The following is a 23,548-nucleotide window of genomic DNA, read 5'->3' as shown; positions in this document are numbered from 1 at the left end:
ATGGAATTGATAATTGTATCTAAGAGGAAGTTTCTGCTGTCGCAGCTGAGGTGATACATACGACAACAGCAGCAGCAACAGCTGCTGAAGAGTTTTTGTGCTGGCACGTATCACTGTGGGGATATCGTGGGACCACAGTAGTTGAATCTCCCGTAACGCCCGTACAATAACCTCACAGCCCCATGGGAAAACACCAAGCTCTCTCAATAGCACCCTCCCAACACCACTCCCCACCACCGCATTCCATCCCCACCGTGATATTCACCGAGTGTACACCATTACTGGTCTGACCCACCCCCAATCAAGGCACCGGGACACGGCAGAGGGGCAGAGAGAGATGGACGAGGCCACAATGGATCTTGTTATGGAGTCAAAGGATGTGTAACATATGGAGAGACTATAAAGCTCATCTTCGGCAATGGAACCAGGCTGATTGTGGAACCCAGTAAGTAACTAATCCTGGATTATGATTACTCAACATGTTATTTTTCCCCCATGGCTTCATTGAGACATACAGTCGCTGTGTTATTTCAATTATCACTGTTGTTGTATGGAACGGGTGAGCAGCTCTAATTGGGAATCTAAAAAGCAGCTTCACTTGGCATTGAGATGGAGCAGATGACAGCTTTATTGTTTCCACAATTCAAGATTGTTTCCTTAAAACATTTAACTGTCCTTCATCGTTCGGGTGCTCCGGTTTCCTCCCACAGTCCAAAGATGTGCAGGTTAGGTTGATTGGCCATGCTAAAATTGCCCCTCAGTGTCCTGAGATGTGTAGGTTGGAGTGATTAGTGGGCAAATATGTAGGGATATGGGGATAGGGCCTGGGTGGGATTGTGGTCGGTGCAGACTCGATGGGCCAAATGGCCTCTTTCTGCACTGTCGGGTTTCTATGATTCTATGAAAATCCACCTGTCAAGGAGATGTATTGCTGAAATGATTGTGTGCAATGCAATTAAATGATACATTGATACATAGTTAGAAGAGGAACAGCCCGATAGGGTCATAGAGTCAGAGAGATAGACTGTACTGTAAAAGTTGCTTCAGCCTAATGAGGAGCAGAGATAGAGTAGACAGGAAGACACCTATCCCCATAACGGAGGAATCAATGAGCAGTGCTTTTTGGGGGCGGTGCATTGAGTAAAAGTGCAGAGTAGGAGAGTTAGAGGGAATGTGAAGAGAACTTTCCCCCCAAAGGGTGATAGCAGCTTGGGACTCAGTGCCTGAAAGGCTGGTGTTGACAGAGACCCTCACAATATTTAAGGAGTATTTGGATATGCACTTGTAATGCCATTTCACAAACGGCAAACGGGCCAAGTGCTGGAAAATGGGATTAGAAAAGTCAGCTGGTTTATCTTTGGCGAGACAGACACGATGGGACGCAGGGCCTTTGATGTGCTGTCGACTTCTATTTTATTCCCTGGTGGGAGAGTCGAGGACCAGAGGCACAATCCCAGAGTAAGGGGTTGATGAAGTATTTCTTTTTTCGGATGGTTCCTAATCTGTGGACTTCTTTACCACAGAGGGCTGTCGTTAAGTATGATCAGTCCTGGGATAGACAGATTTTTAATCTGCAAGGAAATTGAGGGTTCTGGGGATGCGGTGGGAAAATGGAGTTGAGGATTATGACATCAGATCAGCCATGATCTCATTGAATGGTGAGCCGAATGGCCTCCTTCTGCTCAGGGAGAGATATCAGCGGAGATGGAAAATGTGAAGTCAGTCGATTTATTGATCCAATAACGTGCCTTTTAAAATTGTGAAAAACGTAGTAACTAAGATTGAGGGAGAGGAAACTGTTATATTTGGTTCGGGAGAGAAGCTAACAAGACGAGTAACATTAACTCAAACTGAATGTAAGCTAGCCCTGTGTTCATGTGGCTGGTTCTATGTTTTGTGGTAGCCGTTACCACTGTGTTATCTACCAAACTGAGAAGCTTGTCTTTGGCAAAGGGACAAAATTCACTGTGGAGCCCAATAAGTCCTCAACTATTTTCCATCATGATCTATTTACAGTAGTGGGATAATTGAAAGTTACAGTTCGAATATATAAATCACGATATCGTCTTTTGTTTCAATCCGTATCGACTTTTGGGGAAGGAGAGGTAATATAAAGGCCATTAATAAGTTGGGGACGTGCTGTGGCGTAGTGTGTTAAAGTCTCTGCCTCTGAGCCAGAAATGCCGGGTTCGAGTTCTAATCAATGTACTTGATGGCCAAGGAAGCTGAGTTTATAACACTGGTGGTAAGAGTGAGTGAGATTCCTGCTCAGCCACGTTTGTTATGGATCGTGGCTTCCTAAATCTCTAAGCCCCTGGCAACAGTATAACGACCTGTTCCAGAAATAGCTAGCTCTGGAAGCAGATTAATTGTGCCTTAGTGCACCACTGGACGCAGTTAGGGAATTTGGGGTTAGATGTCCTTAGTGTTATACAATCGTATAAGATTCATTGTTCCTCTGTTGGTGGTAAATCAATGTTAAGATGAACTCTTCGTACACCATAGCAGCTTTCAAGGCATCCCACCCATTAGTCAATATTCCAGTTTCCTTGCTATGTGTAATAGCCAGAAACTGAATGACCTTATGCATTGATAGCTTTCTGCTGGCAATGTGTCACGGCGCTTATTACTATGACGGTAGTTAGAAACTCACCTTTGGCAGCGGAATCCAATTGATTGTTGTGCCAAGTAAGTGCCAGCTGATTTCTCTGCATCCTTCGATGGACTTTTCTGCTGAACCCGTGTCCAACAAATGGTGACAAAGAGCGAAAATAATTGATTAATTCAATTTAATAATAAGTTGTTAGATGGATCAATGTATCATTAGAAGTTAAGTAGAGAGATAGCGATCCAGGGGATATAACCAGTAAATTCATAGATGACACAACAAGTGGTGGTGTGGTAAATAGCGAGGAGAAAATCCTTCAATTGCAGTACGATACAGAGGGATTGGTCAAATGGGCAGAGCTGTGGAAATTTTAACTCTGAAAAGTGTGGGATGACGCATTTAGGGGGGACTAACATGGCAAGAGAGTACAGAGAAGTTAATGAAACCCTGCATGGAAGGAACGTTAAACCTCTAGCTATGTGTTGTGCTTTTGTGAAATAGAGAAAATCAAATATAATTGGAGTTAGATGAGGGGTGGTTTCGGGGCACAGTTGCATTTTTCTCTTGCAACTTGAATCCGAATCTATGGTCAAAACAGCAAGCAAGACAATAAAGACTCTGGCGTTACTGTTCCCGATGTGGAGATGCTGGCGTTGGACTGGGGTGAACACAGAAAGAGTTTGAACAACACCAGGTTAAAGTCCACTCCATCTGACGAAGGAGCAGCGCTCCGAAAGCTAATGGTGTTTGCTACCAAATAAACCTGTTGGACTTTAACCTGGTGTTGTTATAACTCTTTCTGTGTTCACCCCAGAGTAACCGATATGTTTAGCATCTACATCGACAGTGTCACCCCCACCGATGAAAGGCTGATCCTTGGCACTGGAACCAAAATTACTGTGGAACCCAATAAGCACCCTCGCAAAATGTAATGGTGAAGCACTGTGGACGCAGAAAATCTGAACAATATTTACTGAGAATGAAATTCCCATTTGTAAGTGGATAGAAATATATGTCATGTGGAGCTAACAGACGAGAAGAAGGAATTGCATTTAAATTGCTGGATGTGGGGAAATATTTTCCTTTCAAGATATAACCTGCCCTGGCTGTTGAAGTCAGCAGAATCTGCAATTGAACTCAAAACTCAAACGCAGGAGAAATAAAATACAAATAAATCTTATATTTCGGCTCACCTTGTTCGGTTTAATTTTTTGTCACATTGTGTACTGATGTGCTAGCACCAGAACTTTAAAACTTATCTTTCGCAGAGCAACACATTCACTATGCAACCGAATAAGACATTTAAAATCTTCAGTTTGGATCTGGTTAGAATTAAAGTAGCTGAAGTTTCCTTCAAGGGTCTCAAGGGCTCTTCCGAATATGAACTTTGTATATTGCCCTGCCCCGGAATTAGTGGGTATGCTTCATCATGTATTAAATGATATCTGCATCTTCACTTCCATTGGAAGGTTTACGTCTGTGCCCTTTGCACTATGCATTATGACGATACCGTGAAGCTCACATTTGGCAGCGGCACCCAGTTGACTGTTGTGCCAAGTGAGTACGATTGGAAGTTACTTTCATTCTGTTTCATGTAGATTATTTTTTCGCAATGTGGTGTCTGACCAATAGCAAGTAGGCAACGAAGCAAAGTATTGCATGGGATGCAAGTGAAGGCATTTTGTCTGTGAGATGAGCTTCAAGAAGATAGGGAGCTACCTAGCTCAGCTCTCAATGCTTATTTAGACATGCTGCAGGTGACAAGCCAATCTTTGGGCCTCAGCAATGTGACACGCATTGATGGGTGCCTTATCGAAACATAGAAACATGGAAGATCGTAGCAGGAAGAGGCCATTCGTCCCTTCGAGCCTGCTCCGCCATTCATTACGATCATGGCTGATCGTCCAACTCAGTAGCCCAATCCTGCTTTCTCCCCAAAACCTTTCACCCCAAGTGCTATATCCTGCCACCTTTTGAATACATTCAATGTTTTGGCATCTACTACTTCCTGTGGTAATGAATTCCACAGGCTTATCACGCTTTGGGTGAAGAAATGTCTCCTCACCACCGTCCTAAATGGTCTATCCCGAATCCTCAGACTCTGACCCCTGGTTCTGGGCTCCGACCACCGGGGACATCCTCCCTGCATCTAACTGTCTAGTCCCGTTAGAGTTTTGTAAGTCTCTATGAGATCCCCCCTCATTCGTCTGAACTGCAGCGAAAACAATTCTAACCTCGTCAATCTCTCCTCATACATCGGCCCCGCCCGTTTCCGGAATCAGCCTGGGAAAGCTTCGCTGCACTCCCTGCTTCCTCAGAAAAGGAGACCAAAACTGCACACAATATTCTAGGTGTGGTGTTACCAAGTCCCTGTATAATTGCAACAATACATCCCTGCTCCTGTACTCAAAACCTCTCGCAATGAAGGCCAACATACCATTGTCCTTCTTAACTACCTGCTGCACCTGCATGCTTACCTTCAGCGACTGTTGAACAAGGACACCCAGGTCCCCATGTATACTCTCCTCTCGCAATTTACAGCCATTTAGGTAGCCATCTGCCTTCTTGTTTTTGCTTCCAAAGTGACTAACCTCACATTTATCCAAATTGTACTGCATCTGCCATTGATTTGCCCACTCATGCAACATGTCCAGATCAGGCTGAAGGATCTCTGCATCCTCGTCACAGTTCAGCCTCCCACCCAACTTGGTATCATCTGCAAACTTTGAGATGTTACATTTGCTCCCTCGTCCAAATCATGAATATATATTGTGAATAGCTGGTATCCCAGGACCGATCCCTGTGGCACTCCACGAATTACTGCCTGCCAATTTGAAAATGACCTGTTAATTCCTACTCTTTGTTTCCTCTCTGGCAATGAGTTTTCTGTCCATCTCAATACACTTCCCTCAATCCCATGCACTTCAATCTTCCACGATAATCTCTTATGCGGGACTTTGTCAAACGATTTTGAAAGTCCAAATATACCACATCGACTGGCTCTGCCTTGTCAATCCTACTCGTTACATCTTCAAAGAACTCCAACAGACTTGTCAAGCATGATTTCCCCTTCATAAATCCATGCGGACTCTATCTGATCCTGCCACTGCTTTCAAAATACTCCACTGCAACTACTTGATAATGGATTAGAGAATTTTCCCCACTACCGATGTTAGGCTTATTGGTCTGTAATTCCCTATTTTCACTCTACCTCCCTTTTTCAATATTGGACATTAGGTACCGTCCAATCTGCAGGGACTGCTCCAGAGTCTATAGAATCGTGCAAGATGACCACCAATGCATCCACTATTTCGACAGCCACTTCCTTAGTACTCTGGGATGAAGATTATCAGGCCCTGGGGAGTTATCCACATTCAATCCCATCAATTTTCCCAGTAGCATTTCTCTATTAATGTTGATCTCCCTCAGTTCTTCCCTCTCACTTAATCTTGCATTTTCCAACATTTCTGGTATCTGATTTGTGTCCTCATTTGTGAAGATAGAACAAAAGTATGTATTCAGCTGGTCAGCCATTTCTTTGTCCCCTATTATACATTCCCCCGGCTCTGTCTGTAGGGGTTCTACATTTAGAAACTCGTAGTATCAGTCTTTATGTTCCCTGCAAGCTTACGTTCGGACTGCATTTTCCCCTTGTTAATTAATCCCTTCATACTTTGCTGAATTCTAAACTGCTCCCAATCCTTAGACTTATTACTGTTCTTGGCCAATCTGTATGTTTCTTCTTTGAATCGGATACTATCTTTAATTTCCTTTGTAAGCCATGGTTTGGCCCTCTTCCCATATTGATTTTGTGCCAGATTGGAATAAACTGTTGCTGCAGTTCCCCCATGCGTTCCTTGAATGTTTGCCGTTGCCTATCCATTGTCATCCGTTTAAGTAAGTCTCCCCAATCTATGAAGGCCAAATGACGCCTCATATCTTCATAGTCTCCTTTATTAAGATTCAACACAGTAGTCTCCGAGTCAAATACTTCACTCTCCAACTTGATAAAAAGTCTCTCATGTTATGTTCACTCATCCCTAAGGGGTCTCACACAGCTAGATTGGCAATTCTTACGTTTTCACTACATTACACAGTCTAAGATGGCCTGCTCCCTTGTTGGTTCCTTCACATATTGGTTAAGGAAACCATCCCGTATCCACTCCAGGAATGTCTCCTCTACGGCATTGTGGCTAATTTGATTTGCGCAATGAATGTGCAGATTACAATCACCCTTGATCACCGATATTCCCTCATCAAATGTATCTCTAATTTCGTGTTTAATGCCATTTCCAATATCACCACTGCAGTTTTGGGGTCTATATATGACACCCACTGATGTTTTCTGCCCCTTGGTATCTCTCAACCCTACCCGTATAGACTTCACATTATCAGAGCTAATATCGTTTCTCACCAGTGTGTTAATTTCCTTTTTAACCAGCAGTGCCACTCCAACACCTTTTCCATTATGCGTGTGCTTCCTAAATACTGAATACCCTGGGACATTCAGTTCCCATCCCTGGGTACCCTGCAGCCATGTCTCCGTAATTCCAATTATAGCATGCCCATTTACATCTATCTCCAAGATTAGTTCGTCCACTTTATTGCAAATGCTCCGTGCATTAAGGCACAGAGCCTTTAAGCTTGTCTTTTTAACATTGATTGTCTCGCTCCCAGCATTTTTCTCTATGGCCCTTTTTGAATTTTTTCCTTGGTTTCTCTGCTTTCATTTTTCTTATTCCCTTTTCTACCTCTTGTTTTTGTCCTTGTTCCCTCTTTCCCTGACTCCTTACATAGGGTCCCAACCACCTGGCATATTAGTTTCACTGGGTGACCTTGCAATATTGTGAGGTGGTGAAACTGGGGGGAGGCGATGGCCTAGTGGTGTTATCGCTAGATTATTAATCCAGGAAATCAACTCGTGTTCTGGGGACGCTGTGTTCAAATCCCACCACAGCAGATGGTGGAATTTGAATTCAATAATCTGGAATTAAAATTCTACTGTTGACGATGAAAACCAGTGTTGGAAAAACCCATCTGGTTGAGTAATGTCCTTTAGAGAATGAAATCTGCCATTCTTATCTGATCTGGCCTACATGTGCAATTTGGTTGACACTCAAGGGCAATTGGGAATGGATAATAAATTCTGGCCAGCCAACGGTGCCCATGTCCCACGAAGGAATAAAAAATATCTCACTTTTGGAAACTGAGCCCGAGTAACTGTTGATACAGTGAAACAGAAACACATCTTTCAGACTCAACATTTCTGTTTACCTCTTGGAAATGACAATACGTACAGATAATGCTGGGACAAATCACAACAGGTCAGGCAGCATCTGTAAGGAGAGAAAGCTTAGCTAACAAATTAAATACCATTCGTTGAATTGCATTTCTTTTCTGCCAGGGGTTGAGGCGCCACTGGCAAGGCCATGTTGCAAATTTCTGTTATGCCATTTCAGAGATTGGCAGAGAATGCACAAAGGGCTGAATAGCCTTCCCTTGTTCCTATGTTACCTAACGAAGATTCAGAGGCAAAATATATTTGCTGCAGGGGGAGGACATGGATGGCTATATTTGACCAGTGGCTACCTTGGCTCAGAAATTCTTCACGTTGATAGAATCTTAGAGCATCCAAGGAGGCTATTCGGCCCATTTAGCCTGTGATGGCGGGGAGGGGGAAGATATGCAATATCTGTTACCTGCAGCGAATCAGTGACTGTTCCAGTTTTGTCTTTGCCGTGAATAGTCTGAAATCTGAAACAGCTAACTCAATAGAAGGTTTCTGTCTGAGAAATTGTTACTGTGCTACGATAAGCTAACGTTCGGCAGCGGCACCCAGGTGACAGTTGTACCAAGTGAGTGTGAAGTCAGTGTGTGTTTATCCTTTCACTCCACGTCTCCTCTGTGATCTAGTTTTCTGTTGTAAGTAGTCTAGTCAAGTTGGGCAGAGTGCCAATATAATATGTGGCATGCAGGCGAAGAGATTGCACAATTTTGAGTCAGTTTTGATCTAGTCCTGCCTACCCAGTCATTAGAGGTACATGGGATAGGAGTTGGGATAATATGGTATTGGTAATCGGTAATATGGTATTGAACTGAGAAGCAGATTTGTGTACTGTGAACGGGATAGAAAGATTCCACCCAGAGAGTTGATCAAAAAGATAGAGGGGAGACGAATAAGCACAATTGTTCTGTTTAAACCTTTGTAATTGTGAATTACACAGGCTTTTCATTTTCTTGTTGAAAAATAAATTCTCCTCATATCAGTCCCATATTCTTTGACTATGAACCCCGGTTCTGGACCCTGCCGCCATCCTGCATTTATCGTTTCTAATCCTGCATTATGGGTTTTAATGAGATCTTCTCCTCCTGCCTCCCTTCTTCTGAACCCCAGACAATAAAATCCTAACCGACTCAATCTCTCCTCATATGTCAGTCCTGCCACTCCAGTATCTGTCCGGTGAACCTTCGGTGCACTCCCTCTTTAGCCAGAACATCTTTCCTTGGATATTGTTTTGCATTTATTTCTGGCCGTAATAATGAACCAGCTGTGGAAGCAAATCGAATCTCAAAAACCTTAGCATGACAAACAATCCTTACATTGCTATTCATGTGGGTTATGTCGATTTTGTACCATCTGGAATCACTGTGCAAACTATGCAACCAGAAAGCTTACCTTTGGCAGTGGAACCAAACTCACTGTAGAACCCAGTAAGTGAAACTATTCTCTGCATTTTGTGTCTGGTTATAGTTTACGAAAGTAATGTCCGATTCTCATACACCTGTAAAGAATCTTTATCCTGTAATTGCTGCTGTTGAGTTGATTAGGAGGAGCAGGAGGCGAGAGGGTGGAGTGAAAAATTAAAACGTCCTCTGACAACTCTGTGTTAGAATTTACAAACAGCAAATTATTAGACTCCTGCAACGATGGAGGAGACCATTAAGCCCATCGCTCTTGCTTTGGGGACAGTAGAATCATCGTCATTGAATTTTACAGAACAGGAAGAGGTCCTGCGGCCCATTGTGCCTGCTCCAGCCATTATAACCATATCTATTCCAATCGCATTTTTCAGCACTTGGTTGTAGCCTTGAATGCTACGGCATAAATGATCTTTGGACTTGCATGCCAAGGTCCCTCTGGTCCTCTGCACTTTCTCGCGTCCTGCAGTTCATGGCGTATTCCCTTGCCTTCTTACCCCTCGCAAAATGCATCACCTCACACTTTTCAGGTTTAAATTCCGTTTGGCACTGCTCTACCTGTCTGACCAGCTCGCCCATATCGTCCTGTAATCTTTGCAAGTCAGTGACACTTAACCTCACACGAAAAACATGTGTGCATCCTTGGCTTGACTTTGTGTGAAATTTGTATACAGCGCTCCCGAAATAATGCAAATTAAATGTCTTTCTTCTGTCCTCTGTGAGGTAAATATGACTCAGCTGCTGCAATGCGAAGTTTCTGTCTTGGAAATTTTTCCTGCATATTTATTAATCACAGTGAGACACCCACATTCAGCAGTGAAATATGTGACCAGTAAGGATAAGCTTACTTAATGTCATTATCTGTGATAGACAGGGAGCCAGCATCATGTGGGAAGGTAATTGAGGACATTGCACTGATATAATGAATTTGCGCAGCTGAATATCCACCTCAGCTCGTCCTAAATTGCAGTGTACAGTCTTTGTAGCTCCAGTCCTTAGTAATGTCATATTGGACTAAAAAAATCATAATTTTACTTTTACTTCTTGGATGTGGGCATTAAATCAAAACAAATCAAATCAAATCCGAATTGCCCTCTGGGCAATTTCAGGTTCCATGACATTGCTTCTTGGATCCAAACCACTGGACGACATATTTCCTTCTCCAAAGGACATTGTTGATCTAAATGGGCATTTACAACCCATGGCAGAAGTCCTGTTTTCATTCGCAAACTTGGCAATAATAAATTCACTTCCCTCGTCCAAGTCATTATGTATATTGTAAATAATTGTGGCCCGAGCATTGATCGCTGAGGCACTCCACTTGTAACAGATTGTCACCCTGAAAATGCTCCTCTTATCCCAACTCTCTGTATCCTATCGATTGGCGAATCCTCTTTCCATGCGAATATATTACCCCAAACGCATAAACTCTGAATTAGCCCTCTGCCGAGATCTTATTCAAAGCTTTTTTCTGCAAAGATAAGATGCCAACCATTGAACGGCAATGTTTTTTTACGGCAATCGTCGATAGTTGCCGGAGTTTTTACTGGAGGCTACACTTCGATCAATTTATTTGAAATTACTCCGAGTGCTGGGGTGGGAATTGAACCCATTCCTTCAGAGAAATTAGCCCGGGGTTCTGCACTACTAATCCAATGACATTGCCATTTCGCTGCAACCATCCCACAATGTTGCATGAAGAATGTTTAGTGATAGTTTCAATCAAAAGTTTGTTACAGAGTCAGATATCACTGTGATTAATTTCGTCTTGTGAGTTTTATGAAAGAATTAATATTCAGCGCTATCACCCAGCACTTTCCTTCATGGACATATATAATATAGAGAAAGATAGAAAATAGGAGCACGAGTGGATCAGTCGACACTTAAACCCTGCTCTGCCATTCGATACGAACGTGGCTGACCCTGTAACTCAACATCATACTAGCCCTCTCCTCATAATTCTTGACACCTTTAGAGTATAGAAATATATATCATTTTAAAATATATTCACTGATTTCGCATCCACAAACTTCTGTGGTAGAGAATTACAGTTCTCCAGCCTCTGAGTCAAGACAAAATGTCCTCATCTCAGAATTAAATGTCCAACCCTGAACACTGAAACTTTGCTCCCTTTTTCTGGACCCCACCCCGCCAAAGGAAACAATATCCCTGCATCCAGTCTGCTCATCACTGCTAAAATTCTGTATATTTCAATGACATCGCCTCTCATGTTCTAAACTCCAAGTGAATACAGATGCAGTCGCCTCTCCTGAAACGACAATCCTGCCATCCTAATAATCAGTCTGGTGTACTTTTTCTGCACTCTTTCTATTGCAAGTGTATTTTTTCTTCGAAAGGGGACCAAAACTGCACACGATATTAGATTTCATCAAAAAAGGATTGGATTTAGGAAATGTCTTAATGGAGGAAAGTGAGGTATTAAGTTGAAAAATGTTTCCTGATTTCGCTCCTGAAAGTCTTAAACATTAAACATCGTCAAAAATCCAATTTGCTTGAATCTTGAACTCCCCAACCAGCAGCAAATGTTCCTGTTTATCAACCCTCTCCGTTTGGGAATGATTAAGTCACTCCTTAACTAAATTCCAGCGTTTTAGAGTTAAACATCATCTCCACTGTTAATCGGGTACTCTGAACATACATACAGCTTACAGAGTAAAATTTCTTCTCCTCCTGCTCTGTTCAAGGAATTCTTAAATGCTGATTTTTAATTTTATGAAAACCAGAACAAAAATGTTGCCGGTTCTGATTGCGGACTCTTCTTTATTTCAATCCTGATAAGACCATAAGACCATAAGACATAGGAGCGGAAGTAAGGCCATTCGGCCCATCGAGTCCACTCCACCATTCAATCATGGTTGATTTCAACTCCATTTACCCGCTCTCTCCCCATAGCCCTTAATTCCTCGAGAAATCAAGAATTTATCAATTTCTGTCTTGAAGACGCTCAACGTCTCGGCCTCCACAGCCCTCTGTGGCAATGAATTCCACAGACCCACCACTCTCTGGCTGAAGAAATTTCTCCTCATCTCTGTTCTAAAGTGACTCCCTTTTATTCTAAGGCTGTGCCCCCGCGTCCTAGTCTCCCCTGTTAATGGAAACAACTTCCCTACGTCCATCCTATCTAAGCCGTTCATTATCTTGTAAGTTTCTATCAGATCTCCCCTCAACCTCCTAAACTCCAATGAATATAATCCCACGATCCTCAGACGTTCATCGTATGTCAGGCCTACCATTCCTGGGATCATCCGTGTGAATCTCCGCTGGACCCGCTCCAGTGCCAGTATGTCCTTCCTGAGGTGTGGGGCCCAAAATTGCTCACAGTACTCCAAATGGGGCCTAACCAGTGCTTTATAAAGCCTCAGAAGTACATCCCTGCTTTTGTATTCCAAGCCTCTTGAGATAAATGACAACATTACATTTGCTTTCTTAATTACGGACTCAACCTGCAAGTTTACCTTTAGAGAATCCTGGACTAGGACTCCCAAGTCCCTTTGCACTTTAGCATTATGAATTTTGTCACCGTTTAGAAAATAGTCCATGCCTCTATTCTTTTTTCCAAAGTGTACGACCTCGCACTTGCCCACGTTGAATTTCATCAGCCACTTCTTGGACCACTCTCCTAAACTGTCTAAATCTTTCTGCAGCCTCCCCACCTCCTCAATACTACCTGCCCCTCCACCTATCTTTGTATCATCGGCAAACTTGGCCAGAATGCTCCCAGTCCCGTCATCTAGATCGTTAATATATAATCTCAGATCTTCACATTCAAACATGAATATTAAGCTCCGAATATATTTTTCGGTCTCTCAGTGTTTATGCATTCTGTCTTCTTTACCTGTCTAAAGAATTTGAATAAAGACATTCGTTGATCAATGCTTAGTCTTAGCATATGGACAATTATAAACAACATGGTTCATTGATTTTTAATTCTAAGGTGCGTTAACTTACATTTCCCTGCACTGAAAACATCCATTAGTTTTATCCATTCACAAAATATTAATATTTCTTTGCAATTTGATGCTTCCAGCTACGCTGCTTACAATGCTGTTTATTGTGTCATTTGCATATTCAGCATTCTATCACATTTTATCACATTGTCTTAATAAACACGACTACACTGCATATCATTCTGTATAGATATATATGTGCGTGCGTATTTGTGCGTGCATGTGCGCGTGCGTGTGTGTGTGTGTGTGTTTATGTGTGAGTGTGTTTGTACGTCTGTATGTCCATACCTGTCTGTGTGAGTGTCTGCGGCGTGTGTATGTATTCAAATCTCGAATCAACATAGAAGCAGGTATAGGCCATTTGGCCCATCAATACTGATCGAACATTCAAACTGATCATGGCACATTCACACACGTTCACAGACGTGCACACACGCACCCACCCATACAAAAGCACACACAGAAACACTCACACAGATGCACACAAACACACACACAAGCTACACGCACACTCACATTAATATTTTGTGACACAGAAACGTAGCATTTGCCTTCCTCATTGTTTGCTGTACCTGAATGCTAGCTTTTAGTGAACAGGTCTCTCTGGAAGTCAACTCTTTTCAACCTTGCACCATGTGGGACATATTCTGTATTTCTGTTTTTTTTCCCCCCAGCCAGAGTGGATAACTTCATACTTAGTTACTTTTTATTCCATCTGCCATGTCTTTGCGCATTCACTCAGCCTGTCCAAATGCCCTTGAAGCCCCCATTGCATCCTCCTCTCCATTATGTCTGTGCCATCAGCAAGGTTTTACCTATTTTATTTGGTCCCCACATCAAGTTTCTGGGTGTGTTCCAGTCACTGTGTTTGTTTCTGGGCATGTCTGTCTCTCAATACCTCCGTCTGATTGTCTCTCGATCTGTGCGTGGGTGTGTTTGTATGTGTGTGTGTGGGTGTGTGTACGCCTGTGTGCCTGTACGTCCATGCTTGCCTGTGTGTGTCTGCGGCGTGCAAAAGTATTTCAGTCTCAAAGGAACATAAGAGCAGGAGTAGGCCATTTGGCCCAAAAATAATGCTCCAACTTTCAAACAGATCATGGTACACACACACACACACACACACACACACACACTCTCGCGCTCTCGCGCTCCTATTTGATTCCACAAATATGTATCATTTGCCTTCCACATGTCTTGCTGTGCCTACATGCTAATTTTTGCTGACCCATGAACAAGGACATCCAGCTCTCTCTGGCAACAACCCTGTCCAATCTCGCACTGTTTAGGAAATACTCTGCCTTTCTGATGTCTTTTCTTTCTGCCAGAATGGATAACTTCACACATATTCAGTTTTATTTCATCTGCCATGTTCTTGCCCATTTACTCAGCCTGTCCCAACTCCCTTCAAGTCCTCCTTGTATCCTCCTCACCATTAGTTGTGCTCATCAGCAAGATTGGAAATATTTTATTTGGTCCCCAAATCCAGTCTCTCTGTGTTTGTGTGTGGTGCTGGGTGTGTGTGTCTCTCAATGTCTCAGTGTGTGTCTGTGTGTGTGTGTGGGGGGGAGGGGGGGGGGAGGGGGGGGAGGGGGGGGCGGGGCGGGGGTATGCATGTTTCCAGATGCATGTGTGTGTCATAGTGTCATAGAATCATAGAGGTTTACAACTTGGAAACAGGCCCTTTGGCCCAACTTTTTCATGGCGCCTTTTTCATAAACCCTAAGCTAGCCCCAATTGCCTGCATTTGGCCCATATCCCTCTAAACCCATCGTACCCATGTAACTGTCCAAATGCTTTTTAAAAGACAAAATTGTACCTCCCTCTACTACTACCTCTGGCAGCTTGTTCCGGACACTCACCACCCTCTGTGTGAAAGAAATGCCCCTGTGGACACTTTTGTATCTCTCCCTCTCACCTTAAACCTATGCCCTCTAGTTGCAGACTCCCCTACCTTTGACTATCTGACTGATCTATGCCCCTCATTATTTTATAGACCTCTATGAGATCACCTCTCAGCCCCCTCAGAGAAAAAAGTCCCAGTCTATCCAGCCTCTCCTTATAACTCAAACCATCAAGTCCCAGTAGCATCCTGGAAAATCTTTTCTGCACTCTTTCTAGTTTAATCATATCATTTCTATAATAGGGTGATCAGAACTGTACACAGTATTCAAAGTGTGGCCTTAACAATGTCTTGTACAACTTCAACAAGACGTCCCAACTCCGATATCCATTGAAACCAAGCATGCTGAATGCCGTCTTCACCAATCTGTCCACCTGTGACGCCACTTTCAAGGAGCTATGAACGTGCACCCCTAGATCTCTTTGTTCTGTATGTCTCGCCAACGCCCTACCATTAACTGAGTGAGTCCTGCCCTGGTTCAATCTACCAAAATGCCTCACCTCGCATTTGTCTAAATTAAACTCTGTCTGCCACTCGTCAGCCCACTGGCCCAATTGATCAAGATCCCATTGCAAACCGAAATAACCTTCCGCACTGTCCACTATGCCACAAATCTTGGTGTCACCTGCAAACGTACCAACCATGCCTCCTATATTTTCATCCAAATCATTAATATAGATGACAAATAACATTGGACCCAACACTGATCCCTGAGGCACTCCGCTGGTCACAGGCCTCCAGTTTGAAAAACAACGTCTACAACCACCCTCTGGCTTCTGTGATCAAGCCAATTTTGTATCCATTTGGCTTCCTCACGCTGGATCCTGTGAGATTTAACTTTACAATCAACCTACCATGAGGAAACTTGTCAAAGGCCTTGCCAACTTCCATGTAGACAACATCAACTGCCTTCTTGGCTATCCCTTCAAAAACTCAAACTCACAAGGCCATTCTGACTGTCCCGAATCAGTCCTTGCATTTCTAAATGCCTGTAGATCCTGTCTCTCAAAATACGTTCCAACAACTTACCCACCACAGATGTGAGACTCACTGGCCTGTAGTTCCCAGGCTTTTCCCTGCAGCCCTTTTTAAACAAAGGCACAACATTTGCCACCCTCCAATCTTCAGGCACCTCACCTATGACTAACAATGATTTAAATATCTCTGCTCGGGAACCCGCAAATTCCTCCCTAGCCTCCCACAATATCCTGGGATACACTTCATCAGTTCCCGGGGATTTATCTACCTCAATGCGCTTTAAGACTTCCAGCACCTCTTTCTCTGTTATATGTACACTCCTTAAGACATCACTATTTATTTCCCCAAGTTCCCTAACATCCATGCTTTTCTCAACAGTAAAGACTGATGAGAAATATTCATTTAGGATCTCACCTGATAAATGTGAGGTGATTCATTTTGGTAGGACTAATTTAAATGTGGATTACGGGGTCAAAGGTACGGTTCTGAAGACTGTGGAGGAACAGAGAGATCTTGGGGTCCATATCCACAGATCTCTAAAGGTTGCCACTCAAGTGGATAGAGCTGTGAAGAAGGCCTATAGTGTGTGGAGTTTAAGAGCCGTGGGGTTATGCTGCAACTGTACAGGACCTTGGTGAGACCACATTTGGAATATTGTGTGCAGTTCTGGTCACCTCACTATAAGAAGGATGTGGAAGCGCTGGAAAGAGTGCAGAGGAGATTTACCAGGATGCTGCCTGGTTTGGAGGGTAGGTCTTATGAGGAAAGGTTGAGGGAGCTGGGGCTGTTCTCTCTGGAGCGGAGGAGGCTGAGGGGAGACTTAATAGAGGTTGATAAAATGATGAAGGGGATAGATAGAGTGAACGTTCAAAGACTATTTCCTCGGGTGGATGGAGCTATTACAAGGGGGCATAACTATAGGGTTCATGGTGGGAGATATAGGAAGGATATCAGAGGTAGGTTCTTTACGCAGAGAGTAGTTGGGGTGTGGAATGGACTGCCTGCAGTGATAGTGGAGTCAGACACTTTAGGAACATTTAAGCGGTTAATGGATAGGCAGATGGAGCACACCAGGATGATAGGGAGTGGGATAGCTTGATCTTGGTTTCAGATAAAGCTCGGCACAACATCGTGGGCCGAAGGGCCTGTTCTGTGCTGTACTGTTCTATGTTTCTATGTTCACCCGTGTGTGTGTGTATGTATATGTGTGCGTGTGTGTGTGTGTTTGTGTGCATATGTGTCTATGCATGTCCGTCTATCTGCTTATATGCCTGGGCATGTGTGCGTGTGCATGTGAGTGTGTGAAGGTGTGTGTGTGTGTGTGTGTGTGTGTGAGAGAGAGAGGGAGAGAGAAAGAGAGGCGTCACTCCTCAGCCTTCTCTGTGCCAAGCGAAAAAGCCCTAATTATCCAGTCTCAGCATTCGGTAAATTCATGGAGAAACTCACATAGGGTTAAGACATAGAAAAAATGCGGGTCTAATCGAATGGCTCAGCAGGTTGGAGGAGGTCACTCTGTTGGATTCTGATTATTTCCTTTTATTTATTAAATTTTCAGAGGCGAAAGGCCCGGTGGAGCCTACATTGAGCGTCTTTTACCCGCCAGTGCCACGGGGAGCCACCGGCATCGACACAGCTGCAGTTTGCTTGGCCTCGGACTTCTCGCCCAACGCAATCATGCTCTCCCTGTACACGGGATCGGGCCAGGAGGCCAATGTGACAAGACCCAGTGTCCTATTGGAGAGCGGGAATTACAGGAGCTCGGGTTTTCTCTCTTTCCGCCAATCCGAGAAATCGCCAAACATCACGTGCAAGGCATTTCACGATAATCGAAATTACTCAGTAAACATCCCGCCCACAGCTGAAATTGGTAAGTTTATTTTATTTTCGTTCACGTGATGTGGGTGTCGTTGGCTTGGCCAACATTTATTGCCCGTCCTAAACTGCCCTTCAGCAGAGGACATTTAAGGGTCACTTGCCGGCCAGACCATGTAAGGACGGCAGATTTCGTTCGCTGAAGGAAGTTAGTGAACCAGATGAGTTTTAATGATAATCGACAATGGTTTCAGGGTCATCATGAAACTTTTAATTCCAATTTTAAAAAAAATGTTCAAATTTCGCAGCTGCCATTCCCAGGTCAGCATTCTGGGTCGTTGGATTACCAGTCCAGTGACAATGCCACTGCGCCACTGCGTCCTCTCAGAATGTTTTATGACAGGAAGAACTTGCACTAAATATTATCCATCCTCTTAACGACCTAAGGACTCTCGGTGTCATCGTCACTCAAAGTGTAGTCTTTTTGAAAGATTAGCTGACTAATGATTGACGGTCAATTATCCTAGTCTGGGGACTTCACTGCAGGAGTTCCTCAGTGTCTCAGGCCTAACCAGCTTCAGTTGCTTCATCAATCACCTTCAATCCATTGTAAGGTCAGAAGTTGGGATGTTCGCTGATGACTGAACAATTTTCAGCACCATTCATGACACCTCAGATCTTGTAGTAGTGCATTACAAATGCACCAATAGCTGGACAATACCTAGGCTTTGACTGACAAGCTGCAAGTAACATTTGCGCCACACATGTTCCAGGCAATGCCCAACTCCAACAGGAAAGAAGCTAACAACCGGCTCTTGACATTTAATGGCATTACCATGACTGAAACAAAGAACAAAGAAAATTACAGCACAGGAACAGGCCCTTCGGCCCTCCAAGCCTGCACCGACGATGCTGCCCGACTTAACTAAAACCCCTTTCCCTTCCGGGGACCATATCGCTCTATTCCCATCTTATTCATGTATTTGTCCAGATGTCCCTTAAAACTCACTATCATATCTCCTTCCACTACCTCCCCCGGCAACGAGTTCCAGACACCCACCACCTTCTGTGTAAAAACTCTGCCTCGTACGTCTCCTTTAAACCTTGCCCCTCGCACCTTAAATCTATGCCCCCGAGTAATTGACTCTTCCACCCTGGGAAAAAGCTTCTAACTATCCACTCTGCCCATGCCTCTCATAATCCTGTAGACTTCTATCAGGTCAACCCCCACTATCAACATCCTGAGGGTTAACGTTGCTCAGAAACTGGACTGGACTATCCATATAAGTGCTGTAGCTGCAAGAGAATGTCGGAGATTGGGAATCCTGTGGTGAGTAACGTATCTCCTCATCCCCCAAATTCTCTGCCCCATCCACAAGACATAATCATGACTGTGGTAGTGTATTCGCCACTTGCCTCGATGAATGCAGCTCCAATAACACTCAGACATTTGACACGACCCAGGACAAAGCAGCTCCGCTTGATTAACAGTGTGTTTATGAGTGTCACAAGTCGGCTTACATTAAAACTGCAATGAATTTATTGTGACAATCCCATAGTCGCCACACTCTGTGCCTGTTCGGGTTACACTGAGGGAGAATTTAGCATGGCCAATGCATCTAATCAGCACGTCTTTCGGACTGTGGGAGGAAACCGGAGCGCCCGGATCAAACCCACGCTGACACGAGGAAAACGTGCAGACTCTGCACAGACAGTCACCCAAGCCCGGGAATCGAACACAGGTCCCTGACACTTTGGGGGGGGGGGGGGGGGGAGAGGCGGGGGGGGGGGGGCGGGGGGGGCGGAGGGGAGTGGCGGGGCGTGGGGGGGGGGGGGGGGTGGCGGTGCAGCAGTACTAACCACTGTGCCACTGTGCGGCTCAAGCATTAAGTACTCTATTCACAAACATCCACTTCTTCCACCACCGAAGCACAATGGCAGCAGTGTGTGCCATCCACAAGATACACAGCAGTAACTCTCCAAGTCTCCTTCCGCTGAATCTTCCAAACTCACGACCGTTATCATCTCGGAGGACAAGGGCAGCAGATACCTGGGAACACCATCATCTGGACGTTACCCTCCATGTCACTCAGCATCCTGACTTGGAAATGTTTCGGCAGTTCCTTCACTGTCGCTGAGTCAAAATGGTGGAACTTCTTCCCTAACAGCACTGTGTGAGTACGTACCCCTGACAGACTGCAGAGGTTCAAGCAGGAGACTCACAACCATCTTCTGAAGGGGGCAGTTAGGGATTGGCAATAAATGCTGACCTGCCAGCGATGTCCACATTCCGTAAATGAATAAAAATAATAAGAGCTAACTATTATAATTCAGGGCAGTGTGCAGGGCCCGTAACTGCTGGTACATCACCGAATTTAGGAACGTATTAAATACTAACCAGGGTACTGGAGAATCCCGTTCCTCTGGAGAAATGCCCTGATATCATTTAATCCACTGCAGAGCTGAAATCAGGCCTCGGTTTCACGACGTTTTCGGAAGACAGTGAAATACTGCACTGATGGAACGGCCCTGGATCCTGGGTTTTAATCCCTGATGGGGAATCGATCCTGCACTCTTTGAACTCAGAATTGGGCCGAACTAAATGGCAGAGCTACCAATGTTTCTCCGTTGTGAATAATCAAGTGAACAAGTCCAATCGTGCTGTTTGATTCTTACTTTCTTCGTGGCTTTTGGTTATGACAACAACATTATTCAAAGTGATATTGAGAACAAACATGGTTACAGTAATGTCACTTGCTCACTTAATAAGTCAAATGTCATTTTTGCCCTTCCAGATAAACCTAAATGCCCTACAGGTCGAAGTGATTCCTTGACAGAATCAAGTGACACGGAAAACGGTATGTGCTTTATTCAACATTTATCAAAGTAAAAGGCACTGATGAAAAGTGGAACTTTTTCAAGGAACAAATACTGGGTGTCCTTGATAGGTATGTCCCTGTCAGGCAGGGAGGAAATGGCCGAGTGAGGGAACCGTGGTTCACAAAAGAGGTGGAATGTCTTGTGAAAAGGAAGAGGGAAGCTTATGTCGGGATGAGGAAACAAGGTTCAGATGGCTCGATTGAGGGTTACAAGTTAGCAAGGAATGAGCTGAAAAAGGGGCTGAGGAGAGCTAGGAGGGGACATGAGAAGTCCTTGGCGGGTCGGATCAAGGAAAACCCCAAGGCTTTTTACTCTTATGTGAGGAATAAAAGAATGACCAGGGTGAGGTTAGGGCCGGTCAAGGACAGTGGTGGGAACTTGTGTATGGAATCAGTAGAGATAGGCGAGGTGATGAATGAATACTTTTCTTCAGTGTTCACCAAGGAGAGGGGCCATGTTTTTCAGGAAGAGAAGGTGTTACAGGCTAATAGGCTGGAGGAAATAGATGTTCGGAGGGAGGATGTATTGGCAGTTTTGAATAAACTGAAGGTCGATAAGTCCCCTGGGCCTGATGAAATGTATCCTAGGATTCTTTGGGAGGCGAGGGATGAGATTGCAGAGCCTTTGGCTTTGATCTTTGGGTCCTCGCTGTCCACGGGGATGGTGCCAGAGGACTGGAGAGTGGCGAATGTTGTTCCTCTGTTTAAGAAAGGGAATAGAAATGACCCTGGTAATTATAGACCGGTTAGTCTGACTTCGGTGGTTGGTAAATTGATGGAAAAGGTCCTTAGGGATGGGATTTACGACCATTTAGAAAGATGCGGATTAATCCGGGATAGTCAGCACGGATTTGTGAAGGGCAAATCGTGCCTCACAAATTTGATAGAATTTTTTGAGGAGGTAACTAGGTGTGTTGATGAAGGTAGGGCGGTTGATGTCATATACATGGATTTTAGTAAGGCGTTTGATAAGGTCCCCCATGGTCGGCTTATGATGAAAGTAAGGAGGTGTGGGATAGAGAGAAAGTTGGCCGATTGGATAGGTAACTGGCTATCTGATCGAAGACAGAGGGTGGTGGTGGATGGAAAATTTTCGGACTGGAGGCAGGTTGCTAGCGGAGTGCCGCAGGGATCGGTGCTTGGTCCTCTGCTCTTTGTGATTTTTATTAATGACTTAGAGGAGGGGGCTGAAGGGTGGATCAGTAAATTTGCTGATGACACCAAGATTGGTGGAGTAGTGGATGAGGTGGAGGGCTGTTGTAGGCTGCAAAGAGACATAGATAGGATGCAAAGCTGGGCTGAAAAATGGCAAATGGAGTTTAACCCTGATAAATGTGAGGTGATTCATTTTGGTAGGACTAATTTAAATGTGGATTACAGGGTCAAAGGTAGGGTTCTGAAGACTGTGGAGGAACCGAGAGATCTTGGGGTCCATATCCACAGATCTCTAAAGGTTGCCACTCAAGTGGATAGAGCTGTGAAGAAGGCCTATAGTGTGTTAGCTTTTATTAACAGGGGGTTGGAGTTTAAGAGCCGTGGGGTTATGCTGCAACTGTACAGGACCTTGGTGAGACCGCATTTGGAATATTGTGTGCAGTTCTGGTCACCTCACTATAAGAAGGATGTGGAAGCGCTGGAAAGAGTGCAGAGGAGATTTACCAGGATGCTGCCTGGTTTGGAGTGTCGGTCTTATGAGGAAAGGTTGAGGGAGCTGGGGCTGTTCTCTCTGGAGCGGAGGAGATTGAGGGGAGACTTAATAGAGGTTTATAAAATGATGAAGGGGATAGATCGAGTGAACGTTCAAAGACTATTTCCTCGGGTGGATGGAGCTATTACAAGGGGGCATAACTATAGGGTTCATGGTGGGAGATATAGGAAGGATATCAGAGGTAGGTTCTTCACGCAGAGAGTGGTTGGGGTGTGGAATGGACTGCCTGCAGTGATAGTGGAGTCAGACACTTTAGGAACATTTAAGCGGTTATTGGATAGGCACATGGAGCACACCAGGATGGTAGGGAGTGGGATAGCTTGATCTTGGTTTCAGATGAAGGTCGGCACAACATCGTGGGCCGAAGGGCCTGTTCTGTGCTGTAATGTTCTATGTTCTAAAATACTTGCAAATAGACGGATTGATAAGTGGACAAATAGGCACGGATACAGACCCGGAGATTGAATGATAAACACATAGTGAGATGGGGAAAAAGATAGATTGTCACACAGAGTGAGGGAGAGAGATATATCAATCGAGGGGGATAGCGAGAGAGGAGGAGAGGCGGGGAGAGAGAGAGAAACTCAGAGTGAAAGAGAGATGAAGATAGATAGACAGGCAAGCAGACGGTCGGACGGACGGACTGACAGAGATGGACAGACGGACGGACGGACAGGGATGGACAGACGGACGGACTGACAGAGATGGACAGACGGACGGACGGACAGGGATGGACAGACGGACGAAAGTCAAGCTGTTAGATAATGGAAAAAATATCACATTAGAGGTATACAGTTGTTTTTCAATACCAAATCATATATCCATTAAACCAGATCTATCATTTGTTTCTCTTATTTTGGCAGATCGACTGAGGGTGAACTTTTTGTCTTTGACGGTGATGGGACTAAGAATTTTGTTTTTCAAGAGCATTGTCTTCAATGTCATGATGACGGCCAGGGTGTGGCTATTTTGAGGTAAGGTCGGTCACCTGAATGC

At 44.4% G+C, this 23,548-nt stretch overlaps 1 protein-coding gene across 1 annotated transcript in view; it reads left to right on the top strand.

Moving 5' to 3' along the window:
• LOC144484329 (T cell receptor alpha chain MC.7.G5-like) overlaps positions 1-23,525 on the top strand; it is a 64,223-nt gene extending 40,698 nt beyond the window's left edge. Inside the window, exons 5-10 of the mRNA XM_078202870.1 lie at positions 619-632; positions 8,424-8,474; positions 17,505-17,577; positions 17,709-18,020; positions 20,761-20,823; positions 23,416-23,525. Coding sequence (XP_078058996.1) covers positions 619-632; positions 8,424-8,474; positions 17,505-17,577; positions 17,709-18,020; positions 20,761-20,823; positions 23,416-23,525 — 623 coding nt within the window. The remainder of the gene's footprint in view (positions 1-618; positions 633-8,423; positions 8,475-17,504; positions 17,578-17,708; positions 18,021-20,760; positions 20,824-23,415) is intronic.
• The last annotated feature ends 23 nt before the right edge of the window (positions 23,526-23,548 follow it).

This window comes from Mustelus asterias, unplaced genomic scaffold, assembly GCF_964213995.1.
Source record: "Mustelus asterias unplaced genomic scaffold, sMusAst1.hap1.1 HAP1_SCAFFOLD_100, whole genome shotgun sequence".
Lineage (NCBI taxonomy): Eukaryota > Metazoa > Chordata > Chondrichthyes > Carcharhiniformes > Triakidae > Mustelus > Mustelus asterias.
The sequence above is the reverse complement of the archived record's forward strand: the minus strand, read 5'-3'. Positions and strand labels throughout refer to the sequence as shown.